Source organism: Emydura macquarii, unplaced genomic scaffold, assembly GCF_026122565.2.
Source record: "Emydura macquarii macquarii isolate MOO-44397 ecotype Brisbane River unplaced genomic scaffold, CSIRO-AGI_Emac_v2 contig_2205, whole genome shotgun sequence".
NCBI classification, from domain to species: Eukaryota; Metazoa; Chordata; order Testudines; family Chelidae; genus Emydura; species Emydura macquarii.
This window is the reverse complement of record NW_027132342.1, coordinates 23,025,554-23,053,466: the sequence shown is the minus strand read 5'-3', so window position 1 is coordinate 23,053,466 and position 27,913 is coordinate 23,025,554. Positions and strand designations below refer to the sequence as shown.

Genomic DNA, 27,913 nt, shown 5'->3' with positions numbered 1-27,913 from the left:
AACCAGAAAATACCAAGTTATGATATATGCCATATCTTGGGGGGAGGAGAGGCTGGCTTGCAGGGGGAGTAGACTGGGTCGGTCAAAGGCGTGATTGGGGAAGCCTAGCTGAAGCAGATGGGGAGTCCATCTGGGTGGTGGGGCATAGTGGGAGTATGGGGCCTGGTTCAGTGTACAGAACAGGCTACGTAATCAAGGAAGCATGCACTCCTCCAGTAAGGTGCTGCCTGTGTTATATATGCACCATCAGAGGTCACCAGACAGCAGGGAGCAACATTTTACATGCTAATGGCTTCCAAAATGTTAGTGGCTTAATGGGACAGGAAAGGGAAGATGAACTTGAAATGGTGGCCTGAAAGTACAAGAGTAGCTGTAGCTGTATTAAATGGTGAAGGGATTAGTTGGAGCAGCTTTGGCAGAGCTGTGATAATGTTCTAAGGAGAACTGGGGGTGAGGATCATGTCTTTCTGGAAGTGTTTGAACCCCATTATCTGACTCCTGTGTGTGATTTAAAAAAAAAAAGGTGACCATGTACCTTGAGAGATCCAGTATGTCTCATTTCAGCACTGCATTGTGTAGGTTGTACCAGTAGCAGGGCACAAGTGTCTTCTGGCTGTGGGGATTGTCATCAGTTAGGTGGGAGATGAGTGTGGTCTGTGGTTTCAGTGAAGGGTAAGAGAAAGGATAGTGTTAGATGGCATTCTGTGTATATGTGTAAAATATTCTGTGTAAAATTTAGCAGATATGGTGGTCTTTCTATGGCGTAAGCTATGTGTTTTGAGTGTAGGACAGGTATAGATAGCTCCTGTTCAGTAGAGTGCAAGAATGTGTGCTACAGGTCCATAGGTCATTGCTCAGTGAGAGTAGAGTTAAGGTTACGTGAGCATGTACCTTAACTGTATTTCCTGATTTACATAAGTTTGAGTTTTGCTGAACTTAATGTTTTGGAAGGGTATTAAGTACCACCAGGTAACCTTAACTCTCTGCTTTTTGTCAGTGAATAGGAATAAAAGATTGATTGACTTTGTCATCCCCTGTTCTGGTCTGTGTTAGTGGGTCAGTATGAAACTGTAGAGGCAATCCTTGGGGGTTTTTTTGGTTTTTTTTTTTTTTTTTTTAAGTGCAGGGTCAGGGAGAGCTAGTTTGCATTGTGAAAGTGGAAGCCTGACTAACACCAATCTTGAGCATCTTCAGTCAGGTTTACTGATGCTTGTGTTCTGCTTTACGATTCTTACTTCTTCACAAAGACAGTGGTAGGGAGAACTGAAACTATTACTCTTAGATTTTGAGGGTCAGGAGCAAGGATCTTTCATGTTACATCAGGTTTGTTTCTGTGGCCTTATTGTACTTCAGAGAGTAATGTCATTGGCTTGTGATGCATACAATCCATTAAGTTTTATCCTGCTGCATAGTGTTCCCTGTTACATTTTGAATGACTTAACAAAGGTTTTGACTGTTTTTTCTCTTCTTTTCTTGCATGAGACTTCATCACCCTGAGTAATATATTCTAAATGGTTTTCTTAGGTCTCAATTTTCCTTGCTCAAGTGGAGGCAGTGTTCTTATTTTCTCATATAGAACCTGCTGGTTCTTTCTTACAACAGGCACAAGTGCTACCAACTAGCTAAGGCTTTTTCCTGTAGACTTTAGAACAATCAAGACTTAACCCACAGCTCTTAAGTTATTAAGGCTGTCTTCGGAACAGCCTGCCTGTGCTACCTGAAGCCTATGCTGTGAGGCAGTGTGGGCAGCAAACTTGCTGGCGTCGTGAGATCTATATGGAGAGTTAAGAGTCACCATGATCCCCTACTTCTTGACAGCGGCTGGAAGGGCTTGTAATTGTGTACATGTATATGTGTTCTCCTCTTGCAGCCACTAAGGGAGAGGAGACAAGGAAGAGGTGAAATGAAGAGCCATTTCAAGCATAGTCACAGAGAGGCAATACCATGTATTGAGAGGCTAGGATGTGAACATTACAACATAGTGTTAGCGGAGAAATGGAATCACAGAGGGAAAGAGGTGGGGATATCGTGAGGGATGAAGGGAGACAGTAAGGAAGACACAGTTACACAATCACACTGTGTGATTATTGTTCATTATCATTTTGATGACAAAATGAGGTGCCTTTATGGCACCTTTACCATAAAGAATTGAATATGATTTGTGATACCGCTTAGTCAACAATTGCTTCATTAATTGTTGTTCATCACATACTCCCCACTCTACTAATTTTTTAAATTTTTTAGTTATTTTCTCTGTCTCCCCCACTGAAGTAGGCTCTAGTTTGGTGCTGGCTTTGGTCTCATGTGTTTTGATCCTAATGTTCTGGTTTATGGCTGACCAATGTAAACAGATGTTGCTTTATTCAGAATCTAATCAATCCTGGTCCTAACTAAAAGCCTGATCCTGCAACTTGTACTTAAATAGTCTTTACTACAATTGTAATAGTATTGGTTTAGTACAGGGAAACTATTTGTATTCATTACCAAACACTATGCACACTTTTAATACTATATACAGAGTAATAAATGCCTTACTCTGACCAACATGACCTTCTGGCTTCAGGTGTGCTTCCAAGGTATCTTATTATAAAATTGAAATATTTGAGATACTATTTTTCAAAAGCTAATATACAGCATGGTTTAAGTAATGTTGATTATTGTGGTGATAAGGTTATTTTCTGTGATGCAAAATCATGACCCAGAGCTTTATTAAATGTATTTACTGGATATATTGGGTACATCTTCCCTTTCTAGAGATTGCCTGGCATTTTGCACAGAACCAGTCTTTGCAAGTTTAGCTAATGTTCTTGGCAGCTGGGACAACCTACCCTCTCCTTTACCATCTGACATTAAGGAATACAAACTTTATGATGTGGAAACCAAATATGGCTTGCTTCAGGTATGTTAATGCTTTTATCTTTATATTTTTTCTGCATATCTAATGTTGGTTTACAAAGTTAAGCCCTGATCCTGCTAACGGTTATGCACCTGTTTACATGTGGGTAATGATGGGTAAAGATAAGCACAAGCGTAACAGTTTGTAGGCTTGGGTACTGACTTACAACTAGTTTGAATTTTATAAATATTAAATATGTTGCTTATGAATTCTGGAATTATTTATCTAAAAGTACAAGACATTTCTGTCAGAGCATTCAGGGTTGATAAGATGTTTTTTAAAAAATTCACAGCTGATGTGAGTGTATTCAACTCATCTATGGTGTTAAACCCAGTTATTTAAGTATTAATTTTTTTATTTACTTATATGCTTTTCTGTAATGGACATCACCATAGTATCTATGTGTGCTATTTTTTCCTCTTGCCATCCTTGGCAAATGTGGCCTATTTTTCTTCTCTTTGAGAGAACTGTTTAGTTTAAATCCATCTCCTAGAAGAGAAATGCAAGGTGGGGGTGCGGAACCAATGTGTTAGTTTTATACATACCTTTATAGTGACACTGCTTATCACTGAAGTATTCAAGGATTTGTTTGTCAGTGCCGTTTCATACAGTTTTTAAGGGAATTGTATATTTTTAACCAAAAACCTTGATCATAGAAAATTAATTTTATGAGCAAACTTTGCAGTTATATTTGAGAAAGTTAAGAGATGGACTGAAGAAACTGTGGAGCAAATAGCAGTCATGGACATTTTGCTGTATTGCAGGTCCCAGCTTCAAAAGAGCACTAATTTTTAGGAGAGAGACTGCAATGCTTTAAAGACCCCTTATAGACAGAGTGAGGAAAAGGATGAATGCTTGACGGAATGCTGTGGGTTGCTACTGTTTCTGCCCAATCTCACTAGAAAATTTGGAACTGGAAGTTTAGTCATGTCCCTTCTAGTTCTTCTCCCCCCTTTTCCCCACCCTCTCATTTTTTTAATGAAGAGTGATGCTAGTTCCTATTTTTTAGAACCTTAGCTTTGTGGCCTCTTACCTTTTTTTAAATAACTTTGTAATTTGTGGCAAATCTAAACTTGCCTTTTTCTTTTCCCGAGTCATGCCACTCCCACCCCCATAATCAGTGCTGTGTCTTCAAGTGAATTGATTATCCCCCAAGCTGTTACTGCTCCTGTTGCTACCTTTGTAGATGCTCAGGAAGCCTTCTGTCTGTGAGCACTCTATTCCTATCTCCCTCTCCCCATGTAAATGAACAGTGGCATAGAGGTCACTACTCCTTGCTTCATCCTTCCATTCTGTTTTTTTAAGAAAGCAGCCTCCAACCACTCGGCTCCTTAACCTCACTTTCTCCCCACCCTATTCTGTGAAAAGAACTAAGCCAAATGCTCAGTCCTCCCTACTCCTTAAAAACAAGCTATGCATAGGCTATTTTGTTTCCCACATTCGCTCTTGCCAAAGGAGTACAAGCACCTATGTTGCTCTGCATCTTTTCTGTTCCTTCTCTAGAAGAGAAGGAACCAGTGGCTTCCCAGTCCTATTCAGCTGTTGAACATTCTACTCATCTTGGGCAAGTGAGTTTTTCAAGCCTTGAGATAGTTAAACTGGCATTAGTAACTCCAAGAGCAAGTTCTCCACCTGAATTTGGTTTGCTTGATACATGTTTAATTTTTCAGTGATCATAATCTGAAATTTTTTCTTCTCTTCTCGTAGATTGGCTTGGTTTCTTAGCTAACGTGCCATTTGAGCATGTGAAATCAGACTTTGCTGTGATAAATGACGTGATAATTGATGTAAATATTTTGCAAGTGTTTTGAACGAATATTTGCAAAAAACTTGAAATAATTTTTCCTTGTTAACAGGTTTCTGAAGGTTTGTCCTTTCTGCACAGCAGTGTAAAAATGGTCCATGGAAACATTACTCCTGAAAATATAATTTTGAATAAAAGTGGAGCATGGAAAATTATGGGATTTGATTTTTGTGTTCAGTCAACAAATCCTTCTGAACAAGAGGTAATAAGGCTTTATTTTTATCTGCTTTTTACTTTAAATGCAGATAGTGTCTGACACAGGCTGCATGATCTGCTAATTCTAGTGCTGTATCACTTATTAATTCCTGTATACCTGTTTTATTTAATAGATGGGAGGCTATATGGCAAGATAGGTCATCAGCTTTTTACCTCTGGAGGTCTGAGTTCAAATTCTGCCTTGGATCACAACTGAAAATGAGTTTGAGTTCCTTAGATTAGGGATTATGGTGCCAGGAGGTTCTGGGTTCTGGTCCCAGCATAGTGGTCAGTGAAAAATTCCTTGTACTTTGAAAATGAATCTAGTTTCTTGAGTCCCATGCACATCTGTTGCAGAACCACTACATACTTGATAGTTGTTGAACCAAAGAATCTTAAAGGTGGATTAACAGGTTCAGTGAATTAGTAATGGGATGTGGAGTTGTGCAGAATGCAGCATACACATCTACTGATAGGGCAGTACAGGAGGAAGACACCTTTTTCTCAGTGGAACTTTTTTGAGGCATCAGGTCACCAACTAGTCTTGGCACCAAGGTGAACCAATAACAACCCAATGTGCAGTGCTACCCTCCTGGCACACAGTGCAGTGCTCCTGGGATTGGTGACAACTCTTTTCCAGAAATACAGTTAATTTCCTAAAGTAAAATGAGGTAGCATATTTTCTGTAGCTCTTTATTCTAAGATTAATTTGTGCCTAAATATGTAAACCATACTTTGAATTTTTTAATCAAGTTTCATAATTCTAAATCACGTAGGTATGATAATCTGCAACAGAAAGAGCATACCCATTTAGTTTACATAGCCACTTTGTCAGTTTTGCTTCATTGTGTCCCTGTTAGTTCACTCATGGTGAATTTGACTGTTTGCTGCTTGAGTAATTTCAATTTAAAATCTTCAACCACTGTATTTTTTCACTGTTCTTCTTGCAGTTGAAGTTTCCTTGTAAAGAATGGGATCCAAACTTGCCATCCTTGTCTCTTCCAAATGCTGAGTATTTGGCACCAGAATACATCCTTTCCGTGAGCTGTGAGACAGCCAGTGACATGTACTCTCTGGGAGCTGTTATGTATGCAGTGTTTAATAAAGGGAAACCTATTTTTGAGGTCAACAAGCAAGATATTTATAAAAGTTTCAGTAGACAGCTGGATCAGGTATCTGCTATACATAACAATATATTCTGAATTTGATTATCACTTTTTAAATATCTCAATGTTTAAAAACAATTAGTATTTAAAAAAAGGAAAAGAAATGGCTATCTCAATGAAAAGTGCATCAAGAGCTACAATATAAAGGTAGTTACAATAACAGGTCACATCATGAATGTTACCTCTTACAAATGAGTCTTAACAAAATACTTGGAATAAAAATAGATGCATAATTCAAATTGCATATCTAAACTATAGTGCTGACATTTTACCTGGGGCTCCTTATGGCTCTGCATTCTGCTCGTGTGGGATAGACGATGTTCCACTCTGATTGAGTAGACCAAAGAGTAAACCACAGGACAGTGAACAACTGTGTTAGCCATGTGGGAGTTGCTGTTTAAATAGAATCATAGAATCATAGAATATTAGAGTTGGAAGGGACCTCAGGAGGTCATCTAGTCCAACCCCCTGCTCAAAGCAGGACTAACCTCAGCTATATCATCCCACCCAGGGCTTTGTCAAGCCTCAGCTTAAAAACCTCTAAGGATGGAGATTCCACCACCTCCCTAGGTAACCCATTCCAGTGCTTCACCACCCTCCTAGTGAAAAACTTTTTCCTAATGTCCAACCTAGACCTTCCCCAACTGCAACTTGAGACCGTTGCTCCTTGTTCTGTCATCTGCCACCACCGAGAACAGCCTAGCCCCATCCTCCCTGGAACCCCCTTTCAGGTAGTTGAAGGCCGCTATCAAATCCCCCCTCACTCTTCTCTTTTGCAGACTAAACAAGCCCAGTTCCCTCAGCCTCTCCTCATAAGTCCTGTGCTCCAGCCCCCTAATCATTTTTGTTGCCCTCCACTGCACTCTCTCCAGCTTGTCCACATCCTTTTTGTAGTGGGGGGCCCAAAACTGGACACAATAAAAGGTGATGAAATTACCCACAGGTGAGAAATTGTGGGTGACCCTTCCAATCCCAACAGCTGATTTGGAGAGATGCCCTCCCTCACTTATCTTCAGAGAAAAAGATATTAACTTTTCTTTCTCCACCTCCTGCCTGCTGGAAGAAGAGAAGAGATGCTGAGTTATACTCATATTCCTTTGTCATATTTAATGCAACATCATGACACACAGATCACATTCACAATGCACTATCAGGATGTGATTGTTTAGTTGCTGTTGACAGCTGCATTTGATAATTTTAAAAAGCCAGGGAGCCATATAGTCAAGTTCCATAGCTCCACAGAATTAACAACCTCATGTTTTAAATCAGTGCCAGCATGCAATGTCACTGTAATAAAAGAGGTAGGAACGACCAAAGCTGAAGTTTGTGCTTGCATTTATAAACATTACATTTTATAAAATTTACCTTATTAAAATAAAACTAAAAAGCCATCAAAACAGTTGTCTTAAAATAACGAGTATGAAGAATTTTCTGTATTCATGGTTCATGTTGCTGAATTATTTATGCAGCTGAGTCGCTTAGGCTCCAGTACGCTTCAGAATATACCAGAGGAAGTACGTGAACATGTAAAGCTATTATTGAATGTAGCTCCTACAGTCAGACCAGATGCAGATCAAATGACAAAGGTGAGTGCCTAGAAAATACTGTAGCTGTAAGAAGCAGAGCTGCTAATATTTGATTTGTAAAAATGAACAATATATACACGTTTTTAGTTGTTGCTGTTTTCAACTGAAATTTTAAAATGTTTTTTGGAATTGTTGTAGTTTGCTGTTGGTTGTCCTTAAAGGTACTATTTTTCCTTTTTTATGATGACTATCACTTTGTGTATTGAAGCAGGGCTTAAATTCCCAGGGATGGTAACCAAAGACTGGGTAGTCTATTGGGCTACCTCTTAATGTAGTACTTTTTGGTAAGGTTGCTCTTTTATTAAAATTTGTGTTCATTCTTAGAACTTCGCTAATGCAAAATATAATTATCTTCCATATAAAATAAATTAGAGAGATTATATCATCCATATAAACATTACATGTTTCCTTTAAAAAGCTAAGCTAAAACAGTTAATTGTTTTAATGGTGAAGTTTACCTGTCAGTACTATTCTACGTATTGTGTAAAAATGTATTTTTCTATTTGTTAGATGTAGCCACTTAACTATAAAAGTTTGTTGATATAGTGTATTTGAGAAGGTAAATTAGATGATTGTTTTACATATGTTACATTAATAATAGCATTGGTGGTTGTTTCCCTCAAAGATCACACTTTATCCTTTATTTTTAGATACCGTTCTTTGATGATGTTGGGGCAATGACACTCCAATACTTTGATTCTTTATTCCAAAGGGATAATCTTCAGAAATCACAGTTTTTTAAAGGGCTACCAAAGGTTCTACCAAAACTGCCTAAGGTTTGTTTTCCTTTAGATGCATTATAAACGTGAAGATAATATTTATAGATATCTTTTAATGTTCTTAAATGAAGAGTATTGGAGTCTGTGCACCTCCATTCCAGTGGAGAATGGTAGAACATAGTAGGGAAGAAGAAGAGGTGTGACAAACTCGTTTTATGTAGGAATACCCTGCAGTTACTGATGCTCCTGGAGATGAGAAGAAAAATGGCAAATTTCAGTCAAGGTAGAGAAATTTGCCTTGAAAAATTCACTCACTTCCTCCTCCTTTAGTTATACCTGGGTTCATTCCACTTGGACTAGAAGAGCTCTTCCTCCCCAGCTCCCCTTTCCCATTGCTAATTAATCCCCATCTTTCAGGGCTGTGTGAAGTAGTCCCCAGCTTTCTGGTGCAATAGGACTGACTGAACATTTTCTAGAGCCAGTCAGTGCTAATCTCTATTGCTGAGTGGTGCAAAACTTTCTTCCCCGAAGGACTTGACCCATTGTGCTTTTAGCACTCAGACAGCCTGGAAAGTCAGAGACTGTCGGTCTAAATTTATTCTCCTGTATGGTAGTGCAGTTGCTTTGATAAGACTGGCTCCCCTTCCCTTTTTTGTTAACTTCTTGCTTAACATTTGTGACCAATGTGATTACATTTCTTCTTCTTTAATTAAACTTCCTTTTTCAACTATTTAGTGTAAAATCCTACTGCAAAAAGATCTGATGTTGAGAGGTCTTTTTTTTCCTTTCTTTCTTTTTTTTTTTTTAAACTTAGCAATATTTTCCCTTCATTATTATTATTGTGACATTTTGGATTTGGAAAAAGTCTCCAAGAGTTTTGAAAGAAGAGGTGGGAAGACACAGGGAAGCTATTCAGTCTTAAGTTTTTTCCCCATTTCCATTGGTGGTAGTATATCAGTTTTAAATACATCTCACTGAATAGGCTTTCTAGAATCATTGCCATCAGTGGCCATTTATTATATGCTTATCCAGGCTAGATATGTCTGCAGGATTCTTGCAAGCAAAAGTAGAACCGAAGGTTGGAGGTGTTGATTTGCTGTGGGAAGGAAGTATTTTTCTTGGGATTACAGGCTTCATATCTAGTGAACCATGGAGTTCTGCAAAAGCTGAATTTTATGCTAATAACTCTTTATCTAGTCTTTAGAAAAATACTATAGTATGTTTCTTCCTTAATTTGTATGCATGATTTTAAATCCCTTTATACAGCCTCTTCGGTATAATTTATAGCTTATAAGTGGCATTAAATTCAGATGCTTGAGGGTCCATTTAGACAGACTGGGTCTTAAATACAAAAAGAAAAGAAAGCACAGTAGAACGTTGTACCTAAAATTTGAGTACACTCTTAAAGTAAAGTTCAGAACTGATGACTGTTGCATTTGTCTACTATTGTATAAACCTGACTTTTAAGAGAAAATCTTTGCTGAATTAAAATTAGAAAATAGTATTTTATTGCAATGCAAAGCAACAACACCTCTTTGTCTTTCTCTCTCAGCGTGTTATAGTGCAGCGAATTTTGCCTTGCTTGACCTCAGAGTTTGTGAACCCTGATATGGTACCCTTTGTTTTGCCTAATGTTCTGCTGATTGCTGAGGAATGCACCAAAGAAGAGTACATCAAACTAATTCTGCCTGATCTTGGTCCTGTTTTTAAACAGCAAGAACCAATCCAGGTACATTAATGCTGTTTAAAATTAAATCTCATTTTTCCCTTCAAGGTTTCTCCTGACAAACTCTGAATCAATCTTCTCTTTATTTCCTTGTTCCAATCTCTGTAGCTCTCCAGTGAGATCAGTCTTTGAGAGAAACAAGGCATTTTGTCCCCTGAAATGCACCAAGCCCTTGACTAGTCTAGAATGCAATTTTAGCATGACAGACCACTCCCTCTCTAAAGGGCCAATAGATCTTTCATTAAGCGTAATAATTGTATTCACATGGTGAGTAGAGTAGCAAAAATCAGACCTGTAGTTTACCACACAGCTCTGCAAGTGGTAGCAATAATGGAAGTGTTACTGTAGGCATGGTATGTGCATTTTTCCTTGTTGTGTAGGTCTGTTCTGAGCAGGATTAAACAATACAAGATAAAAAAAAAGACTGAGCCTTGTCTACCAGTGTTTACTGTTGCTATCACCTGTGGAACTGTGCTTTTGGTAACTTAGGCCGTGTTTACAGTGCCATTTATGCCAGCAAAATTTATATTGCTCAGGGATGTGAAAAAACACAGCCCTGAGCAACATAAGTTTCACTGGCATAAGTGGCACTATGCACAGTGCTGTCTCTGGGAGAAACTCTTCCGCTGACAAAGCTACCGCTGCTGGTTGAGGTGGTTTTATTATGTCAAATGGAAGAGCTCTCTCCCCTTATTATAATGTAGCTACACGGGTGATCTTACAACGGCACAGTTGCATCGGTACACTGCTGTAAGCTCACTGGTGTAGACATGGCCTTAGAATTTTTTTTTTTTGGCTCACATTGACAAGCCCAAAGAGGGAATATAAGGATCTAGGGAAAAGTTGTGGGTCCCCTCCTCTCTCCCCCCCCAAGAACTTTCAGGTATTCATTGACAATAGGAAATTATTGGCTAATAATGGGTTGTGGAAAGACTTCTTGTGGAGTTTTTTCTCTTTATTTGGAGAATGCATTGTGATAGGCTGACGTGGTAAAAATATTTTCCCATTGTGATGTGAGTAAAAGCAGATAGATCATGCACTCCTGTGGGGTAGAAAAGGATCTGTATCTTGTTGTCTGCAGGGCATTCATGATAGCTATATTAAGAGTTTTGTTTCTAAGTGCTAGACATCCTGTAACTGACTCCGCTCGATAAAAGGGAGTTCTTCACCTAAGCTGTCTTTGCTTCAGTGCTAGCTGCTGCTAATGGTTGATTAAGGATCAAAGTACCCACTGGAGGGAATAAGCAGACCTCTCATTTCTGGATTCCTCAAGTACAGAACAGAAAACTATTGCTACAGTACAGCAGATAAACAGATATAGTTTCCTCAAAGTATTGGAGTTGACCCAAACTCTTAATGGTTTTGGTATGTTTGAATTTTATTTTAGTTTCATTTGTTTTGAAAAGTTGAAAAACTTTTCACTGAAGAGAAGCTAAGTAAACCCCTTGATTACTGTTTGTATTGGGATATAACCAAGAGGCCCCTTTCTTGGTTGTGCCATACGCATACATACGCACATACACAATGAAAGGATGGTCCCTGCTCTAAAGACCTTGTCTCAAGACTTATCTTCGTAGGACAAAAAGCCTACAAGCAATGAAGCTTCCATGTGTATTTTTCAAGGGAAAAAAAAATCAATGAAGCAAAATGTAGATGATGCAAGAGGATGGTTCCTAAAGAAAGGGTCAATCTCTGAATAGTCACAGATTCAGTATTCACATATTAATTTAAACAGATCCTTTAGCAGTACTGTTTGAGTGCAGCCAATTAAGTTATTTTTATGTTGTGCTTGAATTGTATGATTCTTACCACATAGTATTATTTAAATGAATTAAATGTTAAAATAATTTCATTTATTCCTCTTCCTCCGTAAGTGTTAAAAATGGTTTTGAATGGAGTTGCATAAATGATACTCTGTTATGTAATAGAGCTAAAGACAAACATGGATGGTATAAAAATAAAATAATCCCAAAATATAAGTGAAGTTATTTTATTTTAGTGATGTGGTGCTGAAGGACTTAGAATGGACCTAAATGATTAGGTCAGTGGTCCCCAAACTGGGAGGAGGGACAGCGTGGAAGAGCATTAAAGGGGGCATGGCAGGACCTGAGCCAGGCCCCATGTGGGGTGGGCTGGGAGCACCACCCAGCCCTGCTCTGCCGTGCCATTAGCTCTGCCCTGTCCATGGCCCCATGATCCCAGGCCCCCGGCCATGCTCCCAGGCCATAGCTTAGGCTCCCAGATCGGGGAGGAGAGGGGGGACACAGATCCAAAAAGTTTGGGGACTACTGGGTTAGGTAGTAGTGTATCTGGCTATCTGATGGTGTATGTCAAATGTCCAAATGGACTTTTCCTTAACCCTTTCTGCTTTCTGAAAAGCTGTTGTACTTGCCAAATAACTGGTTTCAATCAACTCTGTCTGGTTCATGGTTTTTTTTTTTTTTTTTTTTTTTTTTTTTAATACTGCTACTGGCTTGTGCAGAAACCATCTTGACGTAATGTTATAAGCTTAGAACTATTAAGGTTACTGCCAACCAGTTATTGCCTCAGAATGAGCATGTGGTATATTTTCATATTCAGTAAAACATTTTGTTTCTTTCAAGTTGCAGCCAGTGGGGTTCTCTTACCTTCTCTTATCCTTGCCACATGAGGCAAGTTAAGGTCAATGTTGGCATATAAGCAAGCATTTCTAGACTTTCTGATGTTTCAATTTAATGGATCTTCTGGCTTCTCTGTTTTGTATTTTTAATACTCTTTCTTGCTTTGAAGTGTTTGGGTTTTTGTTTTAAGTTCTATTGTTGCTTTTTAAAAGAAGGAATTGTTACCTTGGTGAAGTATTTTGCTTGGGGAATTACACGTTTTTACATCACGTTCGGTTTCACTTTAAGAATAAACATATTTTGTGCCAGTACTGTCACTGTAATGCTGTGCTCCTCAGATAGGTCCAAATTCTGCCTTCTGATACACATGTGCAACTCCAGTTGAAGTAAATGGGAATTGCACATGTGCATCTGAGAGCAGAATCTGACTCAAGGTTTCTTTGGAACCTAGTGATTTTCATAATGGTATGTATGCCAACAGTTGGTTCTTGTAGCTAAAGTTTAATAATGGACTATTTTGGAATTGGAAGACAGAGTCCACATGCCTCATTTTTTTAAAAGGTCAATATAGAACATATTTGTTTGAGCTTTTGTTTGCTGTTTCAAAAATGCAATAACATGTCCAAGTTTCTTTTTGTCTTCCATGCCTTCAGGCTAGCAACATGGTGAGTGTAAATACTACTGATTCTGTTATTAGAAAACTTTTTAGTAATTTTTCAAGACTATATTATAATAATAAACTTTGAATTGAAAGTGTAATGTTACATAATTAAAATCTGTGGCATTTATACAATTTTGTTGTCTTGTTTTATAGATTTTACTGATTTTCTTGCAAAAAATGGACTTGCTTCTAACCAAAACACCACCAGATGAAATAAAGAATAGTGTTCTTCCAATGGTTTATAGAGCCTTAGAAGCACCTTCAATTCAGATTCAGGTGTAGTAACTATAGTTTTTCTTCAATAGCGTTTAAAACTTTCCTCTTTGCTGTGGAAGGATACTGTCAAATTGTGTATACCCTACCACTTTACTCTCCTTATTAATTCCTGCATTAATTCCAGAGTATGTTGTTGGACTCTCTCCCTACCTGATTAGAAAGAGATCAGTTTATAAAACATGGCTGTTCACCTAATCATGCCAACTGTTGATTCATTATTTTCCAGTGTATGAAAAATTTTGTCAAGCAAAGTGACAGTTTCGGTTTCGACCTGTTTCCTAAATAAGTATTTAATCTATCTTTTATTGCTTTATTGTCTTTGTAACATGTGCCTTTTGGAATTTACTCTTTTTATGTACCACCAAACTCCAGTATCCAGAAGCCTCCACAAAATCATTGGGTAATGTAGGGTTTGGCTAAATGGAGGCTTCAGCCTTGCAAAGCCTAGGAATCATGGGAGAAAGTAACTGACCTTTGGCTTAACTGGAATTTTGGATAACTGGAGTTTAGTTAACCGAGTATTTACCTGTATCTATATCATACTATTCATATATACTATTTGTACTATTCATATATACGTATATAAATATGTATATCTACGTATTTACCTGTATCTACGATAGTACGATATCTTCGTCTGAGAAATTACTCTAATTGGATACTACTTTACTGCTGAGACATTTTTTGTAAGTCAGGTGGCATTTTAGGTGCTATCATAGGTTGTTGATGTGAATTTGTTTATCATGTAACAAATCAAGTGAAATATATATTTACATTCTTTGATTTTTCTGTGATAAAAATAGCTTTTTATAAAGTGCTGCTTTGTGAAAATGTAAGACATTTTTGTGATCCAAATATTTTGTAGTGATGATACTAATGTAGCTCTTTTCATTCAAAGCACTTTTCCAAGCATGAATCTTCAAAGTACGCTTTTTAGTAGTGTAGTTTTATTAATATAGCATGTAGTAATAGTAATAGTAACTGAATGTTGTATCAATTATTATGAAAATATGTTTTTAGTAAATTGGACTATTTTAAGTTCTAGCTTTTTCTAAATGAGTTAGGAATCAATTTAGGTGATCATGTTTAATATTTCTTGAAGAGGATGGATTGAGAACATTTTAACTAATGTTTTTGCTCTTACAGTATATATTACTAATTTTACAGTAAAGTGACATATTAAAAACATTGTTTGTTTATTTACAGGAACTTTGCCTTAACATAATTCCTACGTTTGCCAACCTAATAGAATACCCATCAATGAAAAATGCATTAATACCAAGAATTAAAAATGCATGTTTGCAAACTTCCTCTCTTGCTGTAAGTAAACTAATGTTCTTGATCTCTCCCTCCTCTACCCCCAAAACATTTGAAATAGTGCTCAAATAATTTTGACTTTTCTGTTGTTGCTTTAATTATTATCAAAATTCTCTGTCTTCTGTACAGGGTTCTTGCTTTCCAGCAGCAACACCTACTGTAATACTGTGCATTCACTTCAGGTTTTTCAGTATTGCTGTTTGTTCAGTAATCAATAAGCAATCATTTGTGCTTCAGTGATGCATAACTTGTTTTTGTTTTTTTTTAAAAAAAACTAGATCTGGGTTTTCCTTTGAATACTTCCTTTGTTATATGAAAACTCTTCTAACTAATGTGAAAAATAATTGGCTAGTGTTCCTTGATATGAATTACATAAACTTTCAAAGTAGTTTCCTGGATTTCTCCGCCTACCCCTGTTTTAAATGTGAACTGTCAAAAATGTGTATAATTGGAGTGATTAGGTATTCTTGCATTAAGAGTTGAGTCTGTGTGATAAAGTATTATGCCATTTCAGTGAAATAGATTTCACACACACTTTCTGAGCTGCATTAAGTCTTATTTGATTCTCTGATTAGAGTGGAGAAATTTTTCAAAATGAAGTACCCATGAAGCTCCAAAATCAAGTAATTCAGGTACCTAAATATGGACTTAGGATCCTAACTTGTAGGCATCCATTTTAAAAAAATTCTGTCTTTATTAATGCTTACTTGAGCCTTATTTATGGCCAGAAAATATATTTGAAACAAAGTAGCAATGTTTAAATCATCTTAGCAACCATGGGAAATTTCTTATTCTCTGAGAAAATCCAAGACACAAACTCTGATGTATAGGCAGGAGTTCTGCAAGATACTGCAGGTTCCTCCAGTCTATATGAAGAGTTGCACCACTTATTAACTGATGGCCCTGTATCACTCTAAGTGGCATCTGCTTAATTTAGTCACCTTAATTTAATCAGTGCAAAGGCAATATCACAATGGAACACTAAATTTTATCATCCTTTGTGTAGTGCATGGTATCAAGTGTAGAATTAATTTAATTCTCGAACACGTTCTGTTTGGGGACTATATCAGACAAGTTGATGAACTGTACTGAACAGTACAGTCTATATTTTCCCACTCTAAATTTTTGATAATCAAAAAGCGAACCCTGGAATTGGTCTCTTGCAAAATGGAATATTTTCAAGGTGTTTTTTTCCCCAAGCAGGTTAAGTTTAGCACTGGAAATTTAAAATAAACTTGTTCTGATATTTCAGCAAAACAAGTGTGTTGTGGAGGATATATACTATATGAAACATAGAAATATTTAAAACGCAGGATCTGGTAGTAATGGGGGATTTCAAGCACACATCTATTGGGAAAGTAATAAGGCAGAACACACAATTTCCGATAAGTTTTGGAATGTATTGGGGATAAGTTTTTTGTTTCAGAAACTGGAGGAAGTAATGAGGGGACAGCCATTTTAGACTTGATTGTGACCAACAGGGAGGATTTGGAATCTGAAGGTGAACGGCAATTTTGGTGCAAATGATCATGAAATGATAGATTTCAAAATTCTAAATATAGGAAGGAGTGAGAACAACAATAAAAAAATTGATTTAAAAAAAGCAATCTTTAACAAACTCAGAGAATTGGTAGTAAGGTTCAAAGGGATACATGAGTTCAGGAGAGTTGGTAGTTTCTCAGGGAGACTTTATGAAAGGCAAAAACTGCAAGTTTTCCCGATGTAAAAGAAAATAGGAAGAATAGTAAGAGGCCAGTATGGCTCCCTCAGGGGTTCTTTGATGACTTGAAAATAAAAATGTAAATGTGGACGAATTGATAAGGAGTAGTACAAAAGAATAGTACAAGGATATAGGAACAAAATCAGAAAGGCCGCACAAAATGAGTTACCCTCGCAAGGGATATAAAAGGCAGTAAGAGGAGCTTCTTTAAATGCATTAGGAGCAAGAGAAAAATGAAGGAAAGTGTAGCTCCTCTACTTAGCGGGGAAGAAGAGCTAATAACTAATGACATCAAGATGGCTAAGGTGTTTAATGCCTATCTTAATGGTGACAGAATACTCAACACAATTAATATTAATAAGGAGGAAGGAACACAAGCCACAATAGGGAATGAACAGGTTAAAGAATATTTAGATGTATTCAAGTCGGCAGGGTATGATGAAATTCATTTTAGGGTACTTCAGGAAGTAGCTGAAGAAATCTCAGAACAATTAGTAACTATCTTTGAGAACTCATAGAGGATGGGTGGGGTCCCAGAAGACTGGAGAAGGGCAAACATAGAACCTATCTTTAAAAAAGGGAACAAAGAGGACCCGAGGAATTTATAAATCATTATAACTCAAATTTACAAATCATTATAAATCAGCCTAACTTAGATACCTGGAAAGATACTGAAACAAATGATTAAATAATCAGTTTGTAAGCACTTAGCATATACTAAGGTGGGTGGATGAATGGATTTGTCAAAAAAAATCTTGCTAAACATTTAATTTCCATCTTTGACAGGGTAACTGGCCTGGTGGGGGACGGGGGAGGGGAAGGGGGAGGGAAAGCAGTAGACATGATCTATCTTGTAAGGCTTTTGACACAATCTCAAATGACATTCTTAGCAAACTTAGGAAATATTGTCTAGATGAAATTACTATAAGGTGGATGTATAACTGTTTGACAGACCGTACTTAGAGTAGTTATCAATTAATCACTGTCAAACTAAGAGGGTGTATCAAGTGGAGTCTTACTGGGGACAGTCCTGGTCCCAGTACTATTCAGTATTTTCATTAATAACTTTGATAATGGAGCGGAGAGTGTGTTTATAAAATACAACCTTGACAAATTGGAGAATTGGTCAGAAATCTACAAGATGAAATTCAGTAAAGACAAGTGCAAAGTATTTTATTTAGGAAGGAAAAATCAAATGCATAACTTACAAAATGGGGAATAACTTTTTATGCAGTAGGACTGCTGATCTTGGGGTTATAGTAGAGCACAAATTGAATGAGAGTCAACAGTGTGGTGCAGTTGGAAAAAAGCTAATATTTTGGATTATATTAACAGAAGTGTTGTTTGTAAGACATGGGAGATAACTGTTCTGCTCTACTCAGCACTGTTGAGACCTCAACTGGAGTACTGCATCCAGTTCTGGACACCACAGTTTGGGAAGGATATAGACAAATCGGAGAAAGTTCAGTGGAGAACAATAACGTGATAAAAGATTTAGAAAACCTGACCTCTGAGGAAAGCTTAAAAAGTACACAGAGCATATTTAGACTTGAGAAAAGAAGTCCTACTGAAGGAGAGACCCACTGATAGTCTTCAAACATGTTAAGGGCTGTTATAAAGAGGACAGCGATCAATGGTTCTCCATGCTCACTGAAGGGAGGACAAGAAGTGATGGGCTTAATTTGCATCAAGGGAGATTTAGGGTTGATATTAGGAAAACTTATTAATGATAAGAGTAGTTAAGTGGTGGAATAGGCTTTCAAGGGAAGTTGTGGAATCCCCATCAGTGAAGGCTTTTAAGAATAGGTTGGATAAACACCTACCAGGGATGGTCTAAGTTTACTTTGTCCAGTTACTTAGCTTAGGGGGCTGTTCTCAATGACTTCTCCAGGTCCCTTCCAGCCCTATGTTTCTGTGATTGTGTGGTTCAAGATGTCATTTTTACAGTCATGTTTAATCATAACTGTATATTAGAAGACTTGGGATTCTATATATTTCAGTTTTATAAAAATGTAGTTTGTTCAATTATTTTAGCCTTTCTGGTAACACTTTTGATAAAACAGAAGTTTAATTTGTAATCAATCTGTTTTTATAAAGAAGACTTAAAATTCATATCTTTTAAAAATGTTTATTTTTAGTCAGTAGGTTAGAGATGTTGCTTAACTTCTGTAACATATTTAATAGGTCCGTGTAAACTCCTTAGTGTGCTTAGGAAAGATTTTGGAATATTTGGATAAGTGGTTTGTACTTGATGACATTCTACCCTTTCTACAACAAATTCCATCCAAGGAACCTGCAGTGCTCATGGGAATTTTAGGTAATGAATATTTAATTTCCCTTCTTGCTACTGTTTTCTTGTTGTAATCTCTATATGGTATATTAGTAGTGCTCTGTGTTCCTTAGCTAACAATTTGTGTAAAACTCTATTAGCTGTTTCTGACTTGTCAGAGATTTCCTTTTATTACAGGTTGTATTCCCAATGCTCGTCTGTTGTCCATTAGATGTATTTGTAGTCTATGGGCTCAGTTCAGTCATAAATATCCTCCACAACTGTTGACCTCTGGAGCTTCTATGGGTCCTTTGATCTTCACAGCTGCAGAGGCTATCTGAATCTCCCTGTGAGCACTACAAATCCCTGCCACCTCCTGGTTACTCTTCAGTAACTGAATCGTAAAATCTGGCTTTTCAAATACCTTTGCTGTCCAGCAAAGAGTCCCCTAACACTGCCCACTTGAATTTCTCTTAAGCAGTTTCTTTCTGGACAGTCGTGGGCTGCATTCTCTGATCCCCCAAGTTTCTTTTGTGACACTTACGTTGCACAAAATGAGCTGAAAATTATAGGAAAATGTCCTATTACCCAGGGTTGTCAGAACCCAAAATTGTGGTAACTTAACCCGTTTTCTCCAGGCAGTGTCAGGAATAAATCAATGGGGACACAACTCCTCCATCTGACATATGATTGGTACAAACAAGAGTGCTTTCACCCAAAGCTCCTTCTTTGAGTCTCAAGCACACATACACACACTGGCAATAGTTTCAGAGCATGTCAAACAGTTACTCAAAGTCTGAGATGGTTTCAGGAGGTCAGCAGCTGGGCTTCTGGGGACCCTCCTTCCATCCAGCTGCTGGGGAGAGGATGTCAGTTTCTGCTTGAAGAAAAGTTCCCTTGAACTGCTCCAAAGTATATTCTTTTACTTAATCTTTTTAGCTAGCTGAAACAAAGCACATAACTCATAGTGACCCCTAGTGGGTGACCTGTTCTCTTAGCTTCTGCAAATTGCTCATCATCCCTTTTCAGCAGAAATGTTTTGCTGAAAAGGGATGATGAGCAATTTGCAGAAGCTATTTCTAATATTAACAATAAAACTGGTGTGTCAGGGGCACTGAAAGTCAAGATTGGCTATTCACACACTCCTTTCCATTCTCATGGTCCATTTACTCTCTGTCCCATCTTCCCCTTCTGATTAGCAAAACTGCAATCATGAGCTCTTTGGCCTTGTCTGTAAAAGCCCTAACAATTATTCCTAACTATATGGTATTTGATTTTCAGCTGATGGTGGCTGGACACACAAAACGGATGCAGTTATGTCAAGATTAATTCTCGTTACAATCCCAGGAGATTTCCTCTTTGCAGAGGGGAATCTCCATTGGCCTGGGTGGCTCTACCACTTTCCCTGCCAGGTTTATACTACCCAGCATATGCAAGGAGAGGGGATGGGAAGAGCAGGGGCATACAGTGAGGTTCAGCTGTGAGTGATCTTAAGTAACATAAGAGTTTACATCAGCAGGCTGAGAATTAGGTAGTCATAATTCTCTCCATGTTGACATCTGATCTGCACTGTGCCCAAGTTCTGCTCAGACCCAGTGGAGATTAAAGCCCTCATTTTGTAATGGTATTGCAGAAATAAACTCTGCATACCCCTTGGATTATGTAGTCAGACCTCTTGATTAATACTGGCCTAAACTTTCAGAAGGATCCCCTTCAGAAAGCAGGCAGAGAGCAACACTTTCACAGTTGCCAGGGGCATGACTTGAGCTCTCAGTACATGGGTGTCATTTGGATTCAGCAGCCACAAATTATCTTGAGCCCCCCAGTTACTTCTTTTGTTGGTTCTGAGTGTTAGGAAACTCTCTCTTTTTGTAACCCGGTTACATTGGAGTTCAGTACTTCAAATCATCACCTTTGTTTTTTCTAGTTTTGTGTTTAGTTGCAAATGAATCAGTATCTTCATGTACAGATTTTTCCCTGATACTTTGGCCTTTGAGTCCTGTGTTCAGTTTTATTTTCTGTACGTACACCATGTCTAGTTTTCTGGAGCTCATTCACAATATTCACTATACTAAACTATAGATCTTGCTATTTTAATGTTGTATTTCAGGTATTTACAAATGTACATTTACTCATAAGAAGTTAGGAATTACCAAAGAACAACTTGCAGGGAAAGTATTGCCCCATCTGATTCCTCTTAGTATTGAGAACAATCTTAATTTCAATCAGGTATGAACACAATTTTAAGGTTTTTTTTCCACACTTTTACCGAATGAGCTGATCTAGAAGTAGATATAAACTATTTTGTCAGAGAATTTTGTTAATTTTGTATGTTAGTACATTTCAGTGTGACTCTGTAATCAGTGATAAATGATTCCAGTGATACTGTCAGAATTGATAGGCTTAAAGAGCAGTGTTTCTGGTCAGTAGTTCTAATTTAAGATTCTGAATGCGATGTTTTCATCTTTAAACCTGCTGTGTCCATTAGTTATCTCTAGATCTTCAGTTTTCCTCACTTTTTCTAACTTAAATTAAAGCTTCTTCTAGAATATTTTCACTAATATTTGCCAGTGAAATCTAGTTCAGCTTGGTAACTGAAATACATACCTTCAAATGTAAGAAATTGTCATCTGACAGACTTGACATAGTTAATAGAAACTTAAGATTACATAGTTCAGGATAACATCCTTTTTAGCTTGAGGGCCACAGACATCATTTTTACAACCCTGAAGGGCCACCAATCTCCACCAGTAGGCGTTCTTCTGTCCCCTTCTCTCCCCCCACAACGCAGCCAGACGGAAGATGTTCAGTTCCCATCTCCCTGGCTGCAGCAGGGAAATTGCACACATCCTGTAGCCCTGTGCGCTCCACCTGGGTTTCTAGGCAGTGGCTCTTTTCTGCAGCCAGGGGGACAGAAGATCAGTGCTCCCCTCCCTCTGGCTCCAGCAGGGACCCCAGCACCTATGGACCAAGGCAGAGCGCTTTGCTCTCTGCTGGAGCTAGGAGGAGGGAAATGCTGATCTCCCATCCCCTTGGCTGCAGCAAGGAGCCTGCACCAGTCTTTTAGCCCCACGGAAACGCGCTCCGCCTGGGTCCTTAGGCAGCAGTTCCCTTCTGTAACCAGCAGGTGAGGAGCCATGAGCCACTTTGAAAGCCCCCACGGGCCACTTTTGGCCCCCGGGCCACAGGTTGGGAACCACTGATCTAACAGACCTAAATTTACTTTTTGGCATTTTAGAGCATTTCTGACTTTTTCTAGCCAGAATGTCAGCACTCAAAAAAGTAAGGAAATATTTCAAACTATGAAACTAAAAATAGAGGAGCTAAAATCAGCATGTTACTTCCCTGACCCATATTCCTTCTATTGTTTTTACACTTTAGACAATGATTTAATCAAGAGACTGACTACACACATGTCTGAGTTTACAGATGATGGACATAGAATATAAACAATATGGAAAAATTAAAACAAGATTAATTTTATAAGGCTGATGGGAAATTTAACGTTAGCAAATATATGGTGCCATTCAAATATGCCACATATATTCAGGACAAAATTTAATGGGATTTAATCAATCATCAGAAACAAGGGCTCCAGAGGTAATAGTGTAATGTCTTCTAAATGTCCTGTTAAAGTAATTAACCACCTAATCTTACTACAATACAAATCAAAAGCTAGAATACATTCTTAATGTTTCCTCTCTCAGCTTTGTTTACAAATATTGTCAATAGTGTAGCAATGCAAATATATTGCTGTAAAAAACGTAAGACGGAAAAGAGAATTCTTAAGAGGAAGTTTTTAGGAAGTAAATTGACTTAATGCCTGTCCTTTTACATGGAGCTGCCTGAGAGACCCTGTCTCTGTCTACTTACTCAAATGTTTTTCAGCTACAGCATCACATTACTCTGCTCAGAATGGCATGCCCATGCAAGGTAGCAAAAACAGATAAACTTAACAGGCTTTTAGAAACTTTCTGTATCTGTGCATATCTAATACAGGTTTTATAAACATACTGAACAATTGTTTAAAGTTCTATATTACTGGCTTTCTAACAACAAATAGTGTTAGAACACAATGCATCTTTTTATAGATTTACTGTCACATTGCAAAATCTTAACTTTTCACCCATTTCCTTTATAGTTCAATTCCTTCATTTCTGTCATAAAAGATATGCTTAGTAAATTGGAGGTCGAGCATAAGACCAAACTTGAACAACTTCATATTATGCAAGAACAGCAGAAGTAAGTGTGTGTGTGTGTGTGTTGTAATTAATTTCAGTTCTATCTGAATGAACAAATGTGAAACACTTCTAGCTGTAGCAGCATATCGCTAGTTCCTAATTAAATCATTGACAAGACTGCCCATTTGTGAGACTTATCTCCTCCCCCTCCACTTTCTCAGCAAAGATTTGAGTCCTGTAGTGAGGTCTTGTATTGTCACTAAGGCTTCATTAGTTTTATAAAATATAATACTATAAATGTACTGCAAAGTATTGTAATAGAATTAAACCACATTTATCAGTGTGATTTTTTTTTTCTTTTTTTCTTTTTAGTTTCCTAGCTAATTCATGCAATATGGTAATCCATTATAGATCTCCATTATTTAGTATATTTCTGCGGTATGAATATGTATTTAAACAGTTGGTTTTCAGTAGTTGTTGAGGACTGAAATTTATATTGGAGAAAATTTGAGTCCTTTCAAAAACAAAATTTACTGAAGATTCTAGGGGTATTGTACAGGATTTACCAGGGTTTCAAATCAAATTAAACTAAACTATATATATATAGATATATCGACTCCTGTTTATGAGAGAAACAGAGTATTTGAAATTGGTATTAAATAACTTACTATAATTTAAAATACTTCCTTTTCTAATCTCTGTCTCATGCATGTGTGTGCACACTAAAAAGAGCAGTACTGTGTTAAGAAAAGTTTGCTTCTGTGTTAACTCTCAGAATTATGAACCTTGCCAAATTAGGGTCATTGCTGTAACTGGGAGCCATCTTTTTGTAATCTTTGTATTCTGTACTACAGATCTTTGGATATAACTAACCAAATGAACATATCTGAAGAGACAAAATCTAATAGTACAGGTAAACAGGTAAGAGACAATATTTTGCATTGGTTTCATAAAGAGGCATCAAATTTGAAATGATCTCTGCAATATTTGGTATATTTTAATCTTAAATTAAAAAATTTAAAATCATTCATGGACAAATCTTTTTCAATTTGAATAGATTGACAAGGTGTTTAACAATACCAGAACTGACATTCCAACTAGTGGATCAGATAGTAAAGTGAATGGACTGTCATCAAAACAGAAAAAGGTAAGATCTTTTTCTGAAGGTGTTTTGTTATGCAGATCCTTGTGTAAAAGGCAAATGTGTTGGAAGCCAAAGGACTGTGTTGTACCAAGAAATAAACTAGTAAACACCTGTCATATTTTAATGCTTGAAGAGAATAAGTGACCTGTTTTGCTCAGCACAGCGCTCTGAATGTTCACATAGTGAGGAGCACTGAGAAATGTTTAAATTCTTCATTATATTCCTTAGTTTCTTTGAAACAGATTTATTGAAAACTGACAATGTGTGTGACACCAGCAGTATAGGCAGCAAGTACTATTATCAACTAATTTCTTTCCTACTTCACCACCAAAACTTTATGGTAAAATGTAGGTAGTTGATTTGCATTTTCTATTACAATACCTCAGACAATCTTAACATAAGGTTACAAAAGGGAATGGAGAGCAAAACAAAACGTTGTGTTAGCCTCTGCCTCTTATCTTAAAAAATTGAGACAGCAACCAGGATGGAGAAAAACTAAAGGAGGCAAAAAAATGAAAGGAACCAAATTGCTTGCTTTTAAAGTTGATATTCTATCTGAGGTTCTTTCTGCTACTGAATAATTGAATTATTCTAATTACATTAATAGCCAAAAGAAATTCAGAAATATAATCTTCTCTCCCCCTAATAGTCTGAATCTTCTCCTACATCTGAAATAAGTTGTAAAGTTGATTAGCCACCCGTCATCAACAAAAATTAAATAAAAATCCTGAAAACTTTCTTCAGCAATCTCAAAATATAAACACACAACCCTTTTGAAAAAGAAATACATAAATGTATATAAGTATATTAATTTGTTTGCAGTGTTGTTGTAGCCATGTTTGGTCCCAGAGAGATAAGATAGGTAAGAACATAAAAACTACGGAGTTCTTCAGGTCTTTGGAAAGAATTCAGAGTGCCTGAGCTAACTGTCAGTTTGTATTTAGCTTAGATGCTCTGATTTTTTTCCTTAGACCTGTAGAAAACTCTGTGTAGTTCCGAAACTTGTACCTTCCACCAACTGAAGTTGGTCCAGCAAAAGATATTACCTTACCTCCCTTGTCTTGGTTATATTAATGACACATTGATCAGCCTTAAATGACAATCCACAGATACAAACTTAATTTTACAGTAAATTGATCATTTAGATTTTCTGTTAGACTACACATACATTATTCTCAAGAAGCACCAATTATTTCAAGAAGCACCAGTTACAACTACCTAACAAACATTTTTTGTCAGAAAAATATATTAATTGAAATTTCTTATTCTTTGAAATTAAATACTTACATGAAGTGTGTGAATTTTTTAAAACCCAGCAACTTATGGATCAGAGGTTGTGTTGTGATTAAATAGTCATTTTTTCATACTCAGTGAGAAATTATATGGGCAGTGTTAGTTTTGAGATAGCCTTAACAATTCATTTCCTTGCTTTTTAATTACTTGGGTTTTCTAAATGTGATAGGTTTTTGTAATAAGTTTTTGTCACTTAGGAATATTACCTAGTTTTGAAATGAATGTCTGTTTTTGGAATAAGAAGTATGTAGTATATCCCTAAATAGCTAGCAGTATCATTTAGATTTAACATATTATAAATTAGATAACTAGTCACAAGAGTCATACTATCCAGTGTTAATGCTAATGCTTTGTGTTTTAAAGGTCTCTCTTACACTTGAAGAGAAACAAAAGTTAGCAAAAGAACAAGAACAGGCACAAAAACTGAAAAACCAGCAACCACTTAAGCCTCAATCACATGCAGTCACAGCTCCAATCAAACAGGTGAGAAAAGTTCTCTGTTGAATGGTTTCCATGGCAGCCTTGTTGCTACCTCCCTGCAAGTACAGTATGCATTATAAAAATGATCATTTTCTATGTTTTACCTTCTTGATTTACTGGCACCTCCACCCCCCATTTTCAGTGGTGTTGACACTGTAGACTCAACGTAGCTACACAGTAACAAACTGTTCTGTTCTGCCCAGTGCATCAATATCAATATTAATAATATTTATTATGTATTTTGCAGTAGTGTCCTAAGGCAACATCATAATTTGGAGCCCCATTGTTCTAGGTACAGTACAAGCTTACAGGAGGACAATCTCTGCCCTAAAGAGTTTGCAACCTAAATAGACAAAAGACAAAGAGAGGGAGGGGGACAGGAATGCAGCACATAAGCAAAGTGAGCAGAGTGGTGGTTGGCGTGCTGTGTTCATTACTCTTTTTTAAAGTCGTGTGTGTGTGTGTGTGTGTGTGTGTGTGTGTGTGTGTGTGTGTGTGTGTGTGTGTGTGTGTAAAAAGTCTGAGGAAATGAGTTAGCAAGTGTGAAGGAATAGGAAAAGGGATAGAAGGATGGGAGATCTTTAAGGAGAACATATCAAAAAGGTGATTAGGAAAGAGGGGGAAGACAGAAGGGCAAAGAGCATGGAGGGTATGTAGAGCAAGGCCGGCATCAGAGAGTTCTGATGAAGATGAGGAGATTGGAGCAAATAGTTACTCACTAAAAGAAAGAATGCCTGGAGTTTAACCTAAGAAAGCAAAGCCTGTATCACTGATGTCCTGAGAGGTTGTGATAGCATGTTGTGGCACAGACATCTGTTTTCTGGGTGCTTACAATACTTCCTGGAATGAATATTCATGGACCCAGTGTTGGGGTCCCATTCTCAGCCTGGTTCTGGCTTGGGGAATCTGTCACAAGAGTGCCGTTTCTTCCCATGTCAGCTCACATGACTCCAGAAAGTTTCTTTATTGTTGATGTCTGGTGATCTACAACAGAGGAAATAATCCAGGTTGAGTTTTAGGTACAAGAAAAGCTTGCTGTGTTGATATTTGAAAAAACATACATGGATTTGTTTGTGGCTGTTGTTGATGGTAGATAAATACAAACAAAAGAGATTTTCTGGCTATCATCATGTTTTAAGAATATTTCAGCAACCTTTTCTTCACTTTGGTGGAATAGTCAGAACATGATTTACATTTTGATGTAAATATTTTGTGAACTTTAATTTTCTTTAAAAGTTTGATACATCTCATTACAGTAATTTCATTTAAACATAGCTTCACCTCTTCTGTGAGATTAATTTAAACTCTGTTCAAAGTAGAGTTGGTTGAGAAAAGGTTTAGTGAGAAACCTGTGGGGTGGACAACTTGTTTCATTCAAATTTTTCCTAAAATGAGAGAGGAAGGAGTGTCGGGGAGGGAGGGGAAATGAGTGGGTGACACTTTGCCTCCACTCTCCCACACACTACCTTCTTTCTGGGGGCAAGTGAGGAGGGGAAAGGGGACAGCGAGTGAGAAGAGAAAAAAAAAATTTCCTACCATTTGCAGGAAAAAGAAAAGGATGAAAATGAAATTTTCCCATGAGGGAAATACATATTTTTGTTGAAAACCTTTCTGTGCAGCAGTAAACTAGAATGGACTTGGTTTTTTTACATCCTTTGATATGCTTATGATCACTTTGCTGATCAATGAATGTTTCCCATATTTACAACAATGGGTTTCTGCACTCCTGTACCCATGCTTAAAGACCACAAAACTACATCTTAGTTATTCTTCATATTTGCAATCTGTGGGCAACTTTTATGATTTTCAGAGCAATATGTGTATTGTTGCAGCCTAATACATTTTGAAGAGGACAAAATACCTGTCCTCAGACGGGAGCA

General features: G+C 37.3%; 1 protein-coding gene across 2 annotated transcripts in view; it reads left to right on the top strand.

The window, feature by feature from the left end:
- Positions 1-27,913, top strand: part of SCYL2 (SCY1 like pseudokinase 2) — a 55,551-nt gene that overhangs the window by 21,143 nt on the left and 6,495 nt on the right. For both annotated transcript variants that reach the window (XM_067559729.1, XM_067559730.1), the window contains 14 exons: positions 2,755-2,899; positions 4,753-4,902; positions 5,846-6,067; positions 7,531-7,647; positions 8,298-8,423; positions 9,919-10,095; positions 13,507-13,629; positions 14,836-14,949; positions 18,851-18,983; positions 21,046-21,164; positions 23,077-23,177; positions 23,971-24,037; positions 24,174-24,263; positions 25,917-26,036. In XM_067559729.1, the coding sequence (XP_067415830.1) occupies positions 2,755-2,899; positions 4,753-4,902; positions 5,846-6,067; positions 7,531-7,647; positions 8,298-8,423; positions 9,919-10,095; positions 13,507-13,629; positions 14,836-14,949; positions 18,851-18,983; positions 21,046-21,164; positions 23,077-23,177; positions 23,971-24,037; positions 24,174-24,263; positions 25,917-26,036 (1,804 nt within the window). The remainder of the gene's footprint in view (positions 1-2,754; positions 2,900-4,752; positions 4,903-5,845; positions 6,068-7,530; positions 7,648-8,297; positions 8,424-9,918; positions 10,096-13,506; positions 13,630-14,835; positions 14,950-18,850; positions 18,984-21,045; positions 21,165-23,076; positions 23,178-23,970; positions 24,038-24,173; positions 24,264-25,916; positions 26,037-27,913) is intronic.